Source organism: Homarus americanus, unplaced genomic scaffold, assembly GCF_018991925.1.
Source record: "Homarus americanus isolate GMGI-L3 unplaced genomic scaffold, GMGI_Hamer_2.0 scaffold74, whole genome shotgun sequence".
Lineage (NCBI taxonomy): Eukaryota > Metazoa > Arthropoda > Malacostraca > Decapoda > Nephropidae > Homarus > Homarus americanus.
In genome coordinates, this window is record NW_024716951.1 from 5518182 (window position 1) to 5535334 (window position 17153).

At 40.9% G+C, this 17153-nt stretch overlaps 1 protein-coding gene across 1 annotated transcript in view; it reads right to left on the reverse strand.

Moving 5' to 3' along the window:
• The window catches only part of LOC121858709 (protein bicaudal C homolog 1-like), a 42491-nt gene that overhangs the window by 23549 nt on the left and 1789 nt on the right, over positions 1-17153 (reverse strand). Inside the window, 1 exon segment of the mRNA XM_042355307.1 lies at positions 5061-5152. Coding sequence (XP_042211241.1) covers positions 5061-5152 — 92 coding nt within the window.

A 17153-nucleotide genomic window follows, 5' to 3' on the forward strand; every position in this document is an offset into this window, starting at 1 on the left:
TCATGTGTATCAAGGTAGTTTTTGACTCTATCCATTTTTAAATCATGCAGCCGCTGAGGCTCATTTGTGAAGTAGCTAAGGCTGGGGAACTTGACGTTAGTGGGTTCCCTCAAATTGGCGCTGTCCTCTGTTTTCAAACTGCTGCTGGTGTTCACTCTGGAGTGGCAGAACCTTGAGGCAGAAGTAGCGCCACTGGCTTTGGCATTATCACTTCCACTCCCTGCCATCATCATCTCACTTCTCTCCATCACGTTCCTGATGTAACAAAGCTGTGGTCTTTTCCGTTCCAGAGTGATGCTGGTGGAGCACTGCAGGTGTAGAACACGAGTACGACCTGGATACTATGGAGACCAGGTTATCCCCCTTACACCCCCTCTCCCCCCAATGTCCTTCCGTCTTGCCTAACCACTTCAATGTCATTTTCCATCAGTTATCCATAAATCCAGTTCATACATAAAAAAATACACACCCTGGGCGAGTATGTTAAGTAACATTAATACGAAACGTTTATGATACTTAAACATTAAATAATAACAATACAAATAATAATACCAATAGACACTTCTGTTTAGGGTATCATCAACCAATCCAAGTCGAACACGGAGACAACTAACCAATGACATGTCACCTTGGTTAGCAGCTCTCTGATTGGCCTACGCACATGACCACTGCTGGGTAAACATAACATCCTTGGTGTTTTGTTCTATTTAGCCGAACAATAAATATTCTTTATATATATATATATATATATATATATATATATATATATATATATATATATATATATATATATATATATATATATATATATATATATATATATATTTCATGTACAGAGTAGACGGTAATTTCGTGATATTTTTGTTTTAGTTCGCTTTATGAAGTTTTACTCAAGAAGCATTAGGTTAAGCGTGTGTGTGTGTGTGTGTGTGTGTGTGTGTAATAATAATAATAATAATAATTAACGGTTTATTGAAAGAGCTTGGCAGCCAGAAGGCTGAAAATATACAGTTACATATTTGGGGAATGGGTTACGAATTACAAATAATATACAAGTAACATAAGTGACACAAATAAGACATATAATAACTAGATGGGGAAAAGCTCAAACTACAGTTCATTTCAACATAGTGACAGTGTAAGGAGCAGTGTTTACTGGGAGTGAATACACTGATTTATTACAAGTTATTGATAATTTTACAATGGTTGGGACTGGGCTGTTCTTATAGCGATCAGTTCGTGCACGTATGGGCTGGATGCGGTTGTGGTGTCGAACAGCAATTCTCGGACAAGGGATCTCAGGTGGTAGTAGGAGCCGGTGTCGGGGATGGTGTAGAAGCTTCTTACCAAATTTGCAGATGAGGTCGTGGTGATGGTCAGTGAGAGTCGAAAGGGTCAGTGTGTTGAGCGCTTCTTGATATGAGGAGTAGGAAGGGGAGAGAATAATCTTGCATGCCCTCTTTTGCACTTTTTCTAGGTGTTTACGTTGTGTGGCATTTAGGGAGGAAGACCAGGTGGGGGAGGCATAGGTGAGCTTGGGAAGTATGAATGTTGTGTAAACACTGAGGAGCTCGTGTGCAGGAACTCCGAGGGACTTGAGTCGGCGGAGGAGGTGGAGACGGAAACTGGAGGATTTGATAACTTCACTGACGTGTGGTTTCCAATTTACTGTAGTTTGTTGTCTATGGTGACGCCGAGGAGTTTCGTGGAATCTACAACCTGGAGTGTGTTCGGACCTAGAGTAATGGAAGGAGGTGGGACAATGTCGGAGGAGAGGTTGATGTGCATAATTGTGTTGAGAGGTTGATGTGTGTGTGTGTGTGTGTGTGTGTGTCAGTTTTAACCCAGATACTTAACCTAACCTACTTTAAAACTAGTAATATAGACACAAATCACATGAAGAATAGCACATACCGACTCCACACCATAACGTTAGGTTAGCGATAGCATTACAGTGTTTAACTGTCAAATGCAATAAGCTAGGGGCGCTAATCTTCAGGTGACATTACAACAGAGGAAACCGCATCAAACACGATGCTGTAATTTACAAATATACGAATAGTTTTACTTACAAATCCGAACCCAGTTACATAAAATACAGCAATGGAAAATACGTTTAGGTTTTTACTAATTTTGAGAAAATAAATGAAAATATAAGAACGTTGGTGATAAGCTGCATACGTTTTTGTTCCCCGAGGGGGCTAGTTTATTGGGCACCCCCTTGACATCCTGTGCAAGGTGAAGCGCAAAAGCGTTTACAGCGCCCATTTGCGAAGCATGCGTAGTTCATGCTTGACCTTCATAACTCCTGCATTACGGGCGTAAAAGCCCGTTACATAAAGCGACAGAATGATGAATGTGGGGGGAAAATCCTGTACCGCCACGCCTTTGCCGATCAGTGACAGCTATGTGTCAAATGAGGTCGTGACATTATCATGCTGGGCCTGCTTTTCTTGAATAATAATAATAATAATAATAATAATAATAATAATAATAATAATAATAATAATAATAATAATAATAGAATAACCAACAATAACAACACCAGCAATAATAATAATACTAATAATAACAATACCTACGTTAATAACCAAACTAAACGCGTCCGGTTAGGTTAAGATGTTATTTTTAAGGCGCTGGTGTGTATGACGCGGGCGGTGTTTGTACATGGCGTTGAAGGCGACTGGTGGTAAAACTGAGGGGGTGAAAGGGGGGATGGGGGTGAAAGGGGGGATGGGGGTGTTAGGGGTGGATGACAAGGTGCCGGCGGAGGAGATGGCGAGCGAGTGAGAGTTGCCACAACACAAGTCTTATCTCTTCAGACGTCCAACCAGTGACAAGTGTCCTCACCACCACAACGCTCCACCACCACCTACCACAACCCCCCCTCCCCATCACCTATTATAATATCTTAGTTGTTTTCGGTTGGTTGGTTGGTTGGTGATACCGAGAGAAGAAAGCATCAGCTCTGAGGGTGCAAGAAGGGTACAATACAAGGCAAAGTTCAGAAGTGGGAAATATAGGAGTTGTTTTCATGTTTTTATTGAATATATAAAATCACACCGAGGTCCTCCCTGGAGAGAGAATAAAGATATATAGAGGAAAAAATTATAATTAAGTACCAGATTTTCGCAGAAGCAAGTGTAGCAGTTTGAAAAGGCAGCTGGGGGGGGAAGGGGGCTCGGGTTTTGGTGTAAATACTGACTGACCTGCTCGCCCCATCCAGGAGTGTTGCCGAGTACCATACCAATTTAAATAACGAGTTACTTAATGAACAAAAGATGAATACGAAATACTAAGATCAAGTAACATGACCCCAAATGGATGAATAATTATAAGAACAAGATGACGCTTACCTCCAAATTTATTTTAATGAATAATCTTGAAGGATATGTAATACAAAATATAAATTAAGTTGGAGTGACGAAGAGTAGTGACAACCCCTACATGTACCAAACTAAAATTCGTGGTAATATTGGCGCAGCTAACAGATAACAGGAGGGAAATGAACCATATTTTGAATAGATATTTTTCATAACACTTAACGAGTGAAAGTTAAACCTGACACCCGAGGCAGCTACTCTACAGCGACATGTTTACTGAATATCCTTCTCTTAATAATCTTCACCACAGTTATTGCAGTGGGTTATATAAGGTCGTAAGTAACTGTAAACACACACAAAAACATACGATGGGAGAAAACTGCTCAAATATCCATCCAACCTATGTTTGAAGCTATCAGCGTATTCGAGTTAATGATGATGTTTGGTAACTTGTTCCACTCATCCACTATATTTCGCGCCTAAATCTAAATTTATCTAATTTAAAACCATTGTTACGAGTTCGCTCCTGGTTGGATAGTACCTTTATTATATCATTTGTTTAGCCCTGACTTCCATGTATACACCTCTATCAGGTCGCCCCTCACTCTACGTCTCTCGAGGGAGTGCAAATTAAGATGCTTTAATCTGTCTCTGTACTCTCGATTCCTAATGCCCGGGATTAGTCTTGTCATTATCCTCTGAATTCTTTCTATGATTCTATATCCATTCTGTGGTACGGTGACCAGAATTGAACTGTGTAATCCAAGTGAGGTCAGACGCACCCTCATACACACACATCCCCTCGTACACACACACACACACACACACAGGTACACCACGTGATGCCCCTCATAACACCATCTGTGAGGGAGTTACTACACCACGTGAGGCCCCTCATAACACCATCTATGAGGGAACTACTACACCACGTGAGGCCCCTCATAACACCATCTGTGAGGGAATTACTACACCACATCAGGTCCCTCCTAACACCATCTATGAGGGAACTACTACACCACGTGAGGCCCCTCATAACACCATCTGTGAGGGAGTTACTACACCACGTGAGGCCCCTCATAACACCATCTATGAGGGAACTACTACACCACGTGAGGCCCCTCATAACACCATCTGTGAGGGAATTACTACACCACATCAGGTCCCTCCTAACACCATCTGGGAGAGAGTTACTACACTACGTGTTTGCTGTTCAACACCTACATTAATCTGAATGTTCACTGTATGTTCCTTTACCTTTCTCTAATGAAGGCTTTTGTTAAACCACCAATGTATGTAATAAGTCATTTATGTCCAATGTATATTTTCAGCCTTCGGGCTGCAGAACTTTTTCAATAAACCGTTAATCATCATCATCATCATCATACACACACACACACACACACACACACACACACACAGAGCCCAGTCCCAACCATTGTAAAAATTATCAATAACCAGTGTATTCACTCCCAGTAAACACTACTCCTTGCACTGTCACTATGTTGAAATGAACTGTAGTTTGAGCTTTTCCCCATCTAGTTATTATATGTCTTATTTGTGTCACTTATGTTACTTGTATATTATTTGTAATTCGTAACCCATTCCCCAAATATGTAACTGTATATTTTCAGCCTTCTGGCTGCCAAGCTCTTTCAATAAACCGTTAATTATTATTATTATTATTATTATTATTATTATTATTATTATTATTACACACTTGGCAGTAGAGGGACTCACCGCGTGGAAGAAGTCATCAGCAGAGAGGACATGACCGTCTCGTCCTATCGGCAACTTCATGATTTCAAGATCACACGGGTCTGGCGGACAACCTGTAGTGGTGACAATAAACATGGGTTAGTTCATACTGTTATTATCATTTGTATATTTATAACTCTCTCTCTCTCTCTCTCTCTCTCTCTCTCTCAAGGAAATATGTTTAGGAGAGGTGAAGGAGGAACCGAGAAGTGAATATAAACCTTACCACTACTACTTCGACTGCATATTTTATTTCTTTAAATGGCCTCCAGCCTCCCCCTATAGCCATACCTTCGCCACCATTTTATTACCTTAGTATTAAATATCCTAATGCATAAGTAGCTATCCTAGCTGTGTTGGGTTCGTTGAGCCGCAGATCTATCCTCATAGTCAATATCTGCAACTGTTGTCGGTTTTGGGGCCGATGCTCTCGTTCCCCTGAAGGAGAGCTTATTACTACTACTACCACAACTACAACTACACCAGATTAAGGCGCGAAATAGGTAAACAAGTTACCAAATATCATCATTAACTCAAATACGCTGGATAGCTTCAAACATAGGTTGGACGGATATATGAACAATAGGGGTTGGGTGTAAATGGGATTACCCAGTATGGGCCAATAGGCCCGCTGCAGTTTTCTACAACCTCATGTTCTTATGTAGAAATGGAAGTACAATGCTAAAACACACGGTATAGCAAGCAAAACATTGACTCTAGGAAGGTGAGAGAGTGGGTGGGTCTCTCTCTCCACCCACCCACCCACAGGCTTATTATTATTATTTCATTTACGTAACCAAGATTCAATGCTGGGAGGGAGCCTGTTATAACATGCACAGGGATAACCATTGCCAGGAGGAGGGGGGGAGAGGGTGGCATCATTGCGCACTCATTCTTGGAACTGGTGACGGGAGAGAGAGAGAGAGAGAGACTAGGAAGAGAGGGGGGAGAGATAAATTCTCAGGTAATCCAAAATATTTACACCTCTTATCACCGACATTATTTAATTAAGACTCAAACTACGCCGCACTTAGCAACCTGTACACACCCTAAAAATAAATTCTCACCATCTATTAACGTTAAAAATTTTCCCCGAAACTAAAGATGTGAGAATGCATCAGATGACCTAATTTCACCCCACGCTACAATGAAGGTTTCTGGCAGGTTAAGTAAGTTTGGAATTTTTTTTTCCAGGAAGGCGAGGAAGATGTGAGAATGCATCATATTGGTTTGTATAAGTCGTAAAAGGATTAAAATAAGTTTGTGTGGGTAAGGTTTAAAAGAGAGAGAGAGAGAGAGAGAGAGAGAGAGAGAGAGAGTGTGTGTGTGTGTGTGTGAGGGGGAGGGGTGGTAGAATATTGACAGTATGTTATGAAAGGGTTATTTACAAGTATAGTATAATACTATCACAATCACCACTATCACGGCCAAAATCACCACTATTACAACAACTACCACCATCACAACCCCTACCACCATTACAATCTCTACCACCGTCACAACCACCACCACCACCTCCACCTCACCTCTACTACACATCTCGATATTTCTGTTATCCTTATCTAAAAATCTATGCGTTTTTACTAACCTGCCTGTTAATTAATTATCAGTCCACCTACCACGTCACTTATTTATCTATCACTATATATCTGTATTTATCATTATGTCAAGTTTTATTTATTAATTAATCTCTCTCCATGTATTTCGCTGCCATGCATTTATCTCCCGTAAATTTCCTTCCAAATACTAAAAATATACTTCAATAAATGCCCCTCTTCCTTCCTTTCTTCTATCAGTACACACCTTGGTTCACCTGAATATTAGTCCCCCAGTTCATTTCACCTGATTGTTAAACACCCTATTGACCTACTGTAACCTAGCCTAACACCATAACCTAACCCAATCAGAGAGAGAGAGAGAGAGAGAGATGCACACACACAGCAAAGGACAAACAAGTGAGCATATAAAACGGTATTGACAGCTAAAGATAAGAGGTATCAAGAAGTCACGTGGTGGAGGTCTCCGTCAACTCTGGCAAGACAACAGACCATAAAGGAAGATAATACTTAAAACAAATTTGTCACTTTCAAAATGTTTTGTTTCGATCACCTTAAAAAATAACGTATGTAGTAAAAAAAAATAGCGCAGGAAATATTGGCGTAGCTAAACTTGAACAATATGGCACAAATCCCTGAACAAAAACCCTCCCCCTAGTACATGGAAAATACTGTATCATAAGGCCTTAATATAGAAAGTAATTTTCGCATTTTAAGTATTATAAAGTAGTACATTAACATTATAAATATTAAAGTATTATACAAGACAACAGATGAACACAAACATAACGAGTATTATTAAAAGATCATGCCGCATCTAGCCAAAGATTACATACAAATAAACAAAAAAATGTCTAGGGTAGGTTAGTTTCGATTCCAAGGCGGCGCCGAAACTACTGACCAGAATGGCATAAGTCAAATCAGGTCAGGATGTCCACCCCAAGTAATGTCAGAGAGGATAAACTTCAGGTGAGGTCAGATCAAATGTATGTTGGGGGCCACGTGACCTTAATCTGACCTTACATGACCCAAAGAGACCTAAATGATACGTATGAAACTTTACTTCAGTATTGTGTATTTTCCGGTATTTATTTTTTAACCTAACCTACTTATAAAAATTTAAACAAAAAGAACCGTTAACAATACCACACATATATAACTACTCGCGTCTGAGTCTATTGACCTTAAGAAACATTAATAAAGCTCATGGTACTATGTTTTCCTAGTTTGACAGTTGTGCCTTTTAATCATGCGCTATTTTCCGAGTCCTATATAAAAGATGTAACTTTTTTTCCAAGCCAATATTGTCTTCTTTTTTTTCGTTACCGAGATTATCACACGGCGGGAAAAAAACCAACATAAAGCTCTTGTTTACTCTAGTTGCGTCGGGTATGGAGTAACGCTTTCTATCTATAAATGGTCAACTACAATACTACTAAACACTCACACACATGTAATGACATTTTAAACTTTTCATTTTCATTATTCTACATAATATATACATTTAAGATAACCTTTTAAGTAGTATCACCGTTATACATTCAAACCATCATACTGTTATACACAATTACAGTACTAAGTGGTAGGAATGTGATAAGTTAGACTACGCCACATCACACCATCTTACAATAATACGGGAATTGACATTGGATGATAAGCTCGATTCGTGCACACACACATTTCCCCTGACGGCCGCGTGAACTAGAACACCCACCACACATGTTACCTCATAAACATTACAAATACGTAACTATATATACAAGGATAGACGCTACAGTAGCAACAATACCTTCTTAATGGCGGGTCAAAAGAACCTCACTCCTATAGTTGTTTAAACGTATGACCCCAGACAATACTGCCAGGACCTGCGCTACCAACACTACAGTGGAAGGTACCTAACCACTGTAGTGTTGGCCCCAGCAGCTAGATAAATTGGAGTGATAACAGTGAGTTTATACCACGGGTTCACTCCTCTCCCGATTGTTCAAGATAAGATTATTTACTTTCCTCAACAGAAGGTCATGTGAGCGGCTGTTAACATCAGCAGGTGCAAACTCGGTCCAGGTCGTTGTCACAAGGATGTGTGAACGTTGCACCACCATAGATAGATTTACTTTTAATTTACAACCGCGATAATGTTAAACGGGCATTTCCGGAGTTCAGTACAGTTTACAGTAACTGGGAAGGGGCGCTTAAAATTGTTGATACATTTCCCCTCTTAGTCAGTTAAAGTGCAACAGTATGGCAGTATTACCCAAGTGTCTCGCTAAAAATATATCCTGTATACAAGTAAACTAGTAATTTTTTGAGGAAAGCAACTTGACATTTTGCTACCAATAAACTTTAATACGAGATAAACAGACGCAAACTGTTGGGTAAACGCGGCGTTCATTAACCCAACGACTAACACTACAGGAGAGAGATTCATCCTTAATTAATAAGACTTTAATTTACTTCACCAGAGTCACAAGTGAAACAAAAGTCATTAAATCCCTGTGAACTTACATCCCGCCACAGCTGGCAACAAGACAAATTCACCAGACATACTTAAACACACAAAGTCGCTGCCACTTACACATACAAAAATTATCTTTCCTTGTGTCACCCAGGAAACACATACAAACGGTTGGAACTGTGTATATTTTGAGTTTGTAAGAGCAAGACTAAACAGACAATAAGTGTAAAAAAAAAAGATATATCCGAAACTGAATAAAATATCAAATTAGAAAGAGCAGCTCAGGCCTTAAGATTTGATTTACAGCTAGGCTACGGTCGCCGAAGTCCACCCGTCCCAACAACACGAGATAAATGCGTTTATCTTGGATACCAGCCAATTAGCGACCAAGAACGATTCTGGGTTGTTGGAGATCAATAATAATAATACAAGGGCCTGTGTAACTAGCTATACCCTGACTATTTAACTGAAGAACTCGTGTACAGTATAATGCGTAAAATGTATACAACAGGTGATATCGCCGACTCACTTCTCAACCTCACCAATTGAACTTTAATGTTTTAGTATATTTCTAGTCAGTAATTTCTAGTCCACGGTCTGATTTTGTTTAAGAAAAAAAAATAATGAGAAGTGTGGGATGAGATTAAGTACAGTTTCCTTAAGTTATATTTCATTAAAAGTTACACAAGAGATCTGTTGTTATAGTTGTTGTTGTTGTTATAGTTGTGTTGTTGTTTACTGCGGCGATATTTTTCTTATCGTATGGTTATATCTGTAACCCAAAACCACACATGGAACATTACCAATTTAACATAATTAGCATAAACATGGCATAAATCTTGTGAGAGTGGGGTACCCGCCAACACAAACTCATCCTATAAATAACATGTAACTTATCCACTGTGTCATTTATACTTATCAATTTTAACTATTAATAACATCAATTTTTTAGGGGTTATATTTTCCACTAATCACCTACATTAAAATTTATATTATTTTGCCTATTATTAGCTGCAAATTTAACATTAATACACAATTAAGTTATAGTTTAACTATATTTTTTAATCGACAACATGTATTAACACATTAGTTTCAGCGCCTTAAGGTTTATTGAATATTAACGCCATGTATTGAGACCCTTAATGGTGCTAGGTGACGACCCTACTGGCGCAGAGCTCAAGCGACCAGCAAAAGCAGTATCAACAGTATGTCGGGACGGACGGCATCATAACTTGACGACCCCAGCAGGATGAAAGTATGGGAAGAGGGAGAGGGTGTGTTTATGAGGTGATGGTGAAGGAGGGAAAACTTGACTCACACACACTCACACGGACGTCTAGCTGGAGCGCCACACACACACGGACGTCCAGCTGGAGCGTCTCACACACACACACAGACGTCTAGCTGGGCGCCACACACACACGGACGTCCAGCTGGGCGTCTCACACACACACACACACAGACGTCTAGCTGGAGCGTCTCTCACACACACACACACAGACGTCTAGCTGGGCGTCTCACACACACACACACAGACGTCTAGCTGGAGCGTCTCACACACACACACACGTCTAGCTGGAGCGTCTCACACACACACACACACACACACACGGACGTCCAGCTGGAGCGTCTCACACACACACACACACACGGATGTCTAGCTGGAGCGTCACACACACAGACGTCTAGCTGGGCGCCACACACACACACACACACACACACGGATGTCTAGCTGGAGCGTCTCTCTCTCACACACACACACACACACACACGGACGTCTAGCTGCAGCGTCACACACACACACACACACCGGACGTCTAGCTGCAGCGTCACACACACACACGGACGTCTAGCTGCACACACACACACACGGACGTCTGGCTGCAGCGTCACACACACACACACGGACGTCTAGCTGCAGCGTCACACACACACACACACACGGACGTCTAGCTGCAGCGTCACGCACACACACACACGGACGTCTGGCTGCAGCGTCACACACACACACGGACGTCTAGCTGCACACACGGACGTCTAGCTGGGCGCCACACACACACACGGACGTCTAGCTGCGGCGTCACACACACACACGGACGTCTAGCTGCAGCGTCACACACACACACACACGGACGTCTGGCTGCGGCACACACGGACGTCACACACACACACGGACGTCTAGCTGCAGCGTCACACACACACACGGACGTCTAGCTGGAGCGCCACACACACACACACACACACGGACGTCTGGCTGGGCGCCACACACACACACACACACGGACGTCTGGCTGCAGCGTCACACACACACACACGGACGTCTAGCTGGAGCGCCACACACACACACACACACACACACGGACGTCTAGCTGCAGCGTCACACACACACGGACGTCTAGCTGCAGCGCACACACACACACACGGACGTCTGGCTGGGCACACACACACACGGACGTCTAGCTGGGCGCCACACACACACACACACACGGACGTCTAGCACACACACAGGACGCCACACACACACACGGACGTCTACACACACGGACGTCTAGCACACACACACACACACACACACGGACACACACACACACACACACACACACGGACGTCTAGCTAGAGAGGCCTCAAGTTGTATAAACATAAAGTGTACTTATACTCATAATTACACACTTCACATCTCACATTATAGCCCAACAAGCCATTAATTTGGGTGTGGAGGAGCAACAGCTGACATAACACCACCTGATGGCTTCTCACACACGCTTACTGTTCTTCACTTGTTCTACATCGTCTTACACACTTACTGTTATTCGCTTGTTCTATATCGTCTCAAACGCTTACTGTTCATTACTTGTTCTTCGCACTGAATATTCTCCGTAAAACTAAGTTACTTGATACGTTCAATTAACACCGGTTAGAAGATAAAATTAACGAGTTGAATCTTTGCAGGAATTTTTTTTTTTTTACGGGCATTAGCCTACCCGGGCACAGGTCATTTTTCATGACCCACATCAAGCCCTGGGGGAGGGGGGGGGGGCGGGGGCGAAAATATAATAAAATAGGCACCCAAGCCCGCTCTAGGGTGACCTCATTGCACTTTTTGAGACAATGTTTTTTGTATTTAACGTAAGTCAACGGTCAATTCTTCATCGTGTGAGTGGCCGCTGACGCGACCGTATTAATCACGGACCAGCACCACTCAGGACCTGACACCTACACCGACCTATTCTTTTTATTTCACCCCGTCAACTGCCTCCCTCTTCCGCGGCCCGAGATTAAGTAGGTCGGTTACGACTAAAACAACACAGGAGTAAGGGGGTGCCTAATAAACTAGCCCCCTCGGTGGCAATCTAAAAAACAAAACAAAAACACTGACAATATTCTTTACATAAGAAGCACAGTACACAAGTCTCCTTCCAGGTTCTCGAAGGTTCCTAAGATGAATATTCCCCCTCAGCGAGGAATGTAAGAATGCATTTATTTGGTCGTGTCAATCCAATGCATAGAAATAGTAATAAAATTACACCAAGCTTACGACTCAAAGGATCCTTTCCAAAGGCTTTTCAGTTCATGTTGTCTCTTGGTGAACTGGTAAGTAAATGTATAGGAGGAGACGATGAGAATGATGAATTATTATACTACACACTCTACGGGGACAACACGCACATTGTCACAGTCGTAAACCTTTTAGTCTAGCTTCCCAGATACAATTTTTTATCATTTTCTTTCATGCTTTTTCACTCTCAGAAAATGGAGGGAGCTGAACGACAGTAAAAATAAATTTCACTTTAACAGCGTTGATATAAAGTACATCAATGTTGGTGATGAGAAGTGATAATGTTGGCGGCTTACATAAATATCAATACTGTAGGAATTGTATTCTGAAACTTAATAAAAAAATTAACAACTGGATTATCGCCAATTGTATCAGAGTATTAACAACTCTGCAAAGGACAAGGTTACCCGAAACTGGGCCTCCACCTGACCCATCGGTGTACAGCCAGACAGAGTCAACAGGAAGTGACAAGAGTCGGTGAAATAGCCACAGCATAAAGTAAATTAGGGTCACCTTTAGAATTCTCACCCCAGGTGTTGCTGGGGACACTCGGGTGGAGCGGGTGAGGTGAGGTCAGGTCAAACGTGTGATGGCGATGTGATTTTTATCTGAACTGCTTAACTAACGCGCGCGCACGCACACACACAACCAAAGATCCACACTGATATCACACACCGTTAGGTTGGGCTGGGCTGGGTTAGGTTTAGTTAAGTTAAGTTTTCGGGAAGGTAACTTCAGGTGGAGCGGAACTGGGTTGGAGATTCTTCAGGTGACCCGTAAATTAATACACATTCTCCTGTCCCTAATAATGGTTTGTTTTCCTTTAGGATATTCACGAGAACGTTTTAGTCCACAACACAAAGCGGAAGGAGAGAGAGAATTGTTTTTTTTTTTACCTAGCTTTTGGCGCTTCGAGGTATTGACAAAAGCAACCAGTGAAGAGGTTAAGTTATGTTGGGTTGGGTTGGGTTAGGTTGAAGTTGGGTTAGGATATACTGCACCTCGCGAGATTATCCTAGTAGTGTCGGAGCTCTCTAGTGGTAGCTGTGAACAATGAATGTAGGAAAAAATGGCACAGGAAAAATATGGCACCCGAAAAAAATGCAAAATCATGAGACTAGGACAAAATGGCACATCGTGAATTTTTTACAGGTTTTCGCTAAAATTTTATAACGTATGTTACTTTGAGTTATATCAACGTCATAGCATAAAACATGACCCCACGTGAGGTGACCTAACACAATGTACCCACAGAGGACGACCTCACTTAACCAAGTAAATATGACAATGATAACCTCACAGAATATGACGGTTGAGGGCTTTTGTCCTGCACTCGCCTCAAACAGGTTCGTTAGCTCTTAAGTTCGTTTGTGGTTCGTGAGCTCGAAGTGAAATTTGTTGTGCCATTTTGTCCTAGTATGGAAATTGTGCCATTTTTTCCGAGAACCCAGAACAATAGCTTACATAAATAAATAATGGGATGGAACACTGTAAAATAAATACAGCACAGAGAGAATAATAATAGGGATATATATAATAAATAAAAAGGAAATTATTGCGATGTAATTTAAAAGGTAAAGAAAACAAAATATTACAACAATTAATGATTTTTTTTTAACTGTAAAATTATTGGAGGAAATTTGCTTGCCCGAATTTTTTTTGTGGGAAAATTAAATATCTTAACACACACACACCCATCACTCATCCACCACCAACCCTCCCCCCCACCCACCACCCGTTGGTTACACCCAGAAAATAATATCGGGCTCGGAATAAAAGGTATCATATCAATAAGTTGTGATAACGATTACGCCACCATACACGCCACCTGCAATATCACCACCGCCTGTATACCTTTATAAATTCACTATAACTACCTGTACAGGAGGTATATCTGAAGTTAATTGTGAGAATATTTAACATGGTAAATTGCTCTATGACACACGCACACTGCAATCTGTAACTCAATGAGGCTTCAAAAGTATTTAAAGTTTTAGATAATAAGGCACAACAGCAAAAAACTTAACTTTTCAACCAATGTAAATAATCTAAATTTGATTAAAGAAAACGGAATCTTTCATGTTTTGGGTCGACATACTGTAGAATCTTACCAAGGCATTTCTAAAGATCATCACATCAACTCCAAAGCTCCTGTCTAAAACCCCCCCCTCCCCCTCACTCTAACTTTTCAGAGATCGTGAAGTAAACAAACACGCAAGCATAAACACGGGAGCCGTATGTATAAATAATAAATGGTGGACATGAAAGCGGTACAACACAGAAAACGTTCCTTGCAGACGGTCCGACTAATTTTTTTATTTTATTTTTTTTAAGGGGATTAGCCCACCTGGGCACAGGTCACTGACCCACATCGGGGCCTGGGGGGCGAAAATTTAATACTAATAATAATAGTAATTCATAGTAAATAAAATTTATAATTAAAAGTAAAATAAAATAATAATAATAATAATAATACTGTAATAATGATAAGAAAAAATAATAATAATCAATAGTTAGAAACGCTATATGTACAGTATGTTGTCTTGTCAATAGTAAGAGAAACAATTGAGATCCTGCAATTGTGTGTAAACGAGGCAGAAAGACAGATCAGCAACCTGGGACTTGGTCACAATATTCGTGATGCCATATGGCAGCAGGGTCTACCATTAGACAACACATTATGCTTCCAATATTCTCCCAGGCGGTAGTACCTCCCTGTTTGATTAGCAGTCCGATTTATTCATGGAGAACCATTATTTAACTTCATTGCGGCTACATTTGGGTACATTTGGGTAATTAGTCGGACCCCCTTGCAGATAGATGATTTCTTTCCTCTCAGAATTTCGTAACGTTTGGTGAATAATTTGTAGAAACTGCATCTGTGCATTTTGACCATTGTGTTATAACTACTATATCCTATATAAAATCTTGACCAGAGGAAACTACAGTACAGTACATGACGGTAATGCACGGAAACCACAATAAACCATACACGAATTAAATCATAATAAATCATACTGTATTGTAATACAAATGCATAAATCAAGAGATATACTACTATAGCAATAATAGTAGTAGAAATAATAACAATAATGTAATAAAGATAAGGACTTTCCAGTAACATATGTACAGTATAATTATGTAGTCACAAACAATAAGAGCCTTACCACCACAATCTCTGGAGGACACACCAGTGCTCTACTCTTTATCTAATCTCCAGTAATACGTAATTATGACAAACACCTCATCCACACATTTAACGAATCACAGATTTCACGAAGCACAGATTTAAGGAATATTATTTGGCGGTTGGTGGCTGAGTGGATAACACGCTCGTCCTGTACTCTGGTTCTACTCTCGGGGGCACCCCACGTCCACCCAGCTGTGAATGGGTGAGGTGATAGCCACACAGCCTCTTTTGTGAACCCATTTTTATATTAAGGGTTTAAACTTAGCACGGTATTGACCAAACACCTGAATATATTTAGTACTTATCTAAGGGTCAAAGTTCACATGCCAGTTATTACCAGACCAATAGGTAAACAATGAATGTCGTCTTTACACCCACAGCATCGTGATTGATACGTTTATTGAGATATAAAAAACATTACAGCATCGTGCCAACTAGGAACTCTACACTGTATGACACTTAAAAGAGATAGGCGGTAAGTAGCACTCTACACCACAGTCAAGAGATTAATCTGATTAACTGTCTGGCTTCTTTAGTTACACGACCCAGGCAAAAATAACCTTTTTTTATGTCTTCCACCGTCATCTTTCCATCCTTTTTTTGTTTATCTTTCCATCGTTTATCTCAACTCTTCTTTTTGTGCGTGTGGGCGGTGGGGGGAGTCAAAGAGCGCAGAAACCTCCATGAAATAATAACACCACAAGGCAAACGTTTAGTACAATAGGAATTAATGAAGACATCAGGGTTACATATCCTCACGTAGGTATATTCTCATTTTTTGTTTTGTACTTCATTCATAAAAATGCTTATGAACCCGTAACACATATGAAGGTAATTCGTACTGGGTTAGTGTTAGGTTAGGTTAGTTACATTATTGGCGGGTATTTTAGATTTAGATCAGACCTAACCTAACCTTTTATCATTACAACAGGCCACATGCATCACAACCACTACAACAACCCATTACAACCACCATAAAGCCACAGCTATCAAAACTATATAGAAATTAAAACCATAACTATCATAACAACCCGTATCATTACCACAACCACCTTCGTCACAACAACCACCATCGTCACAACAACCACCATCACAAGAAACAACCTCACCACAACTACTACCATCATCACTAACCTAACAATAACCAGCATCACTATCACCATAACAACCACTATCACCACAACCACAATCATCACACCAACCAGCATCATTAACACAGCAACCATCATCGTAGCCATCACAATCATAACCAGCATCACAACCACCACAAACAACCATCACCATCATCCCAACCACAGCCATCACAACCAATCTCAAC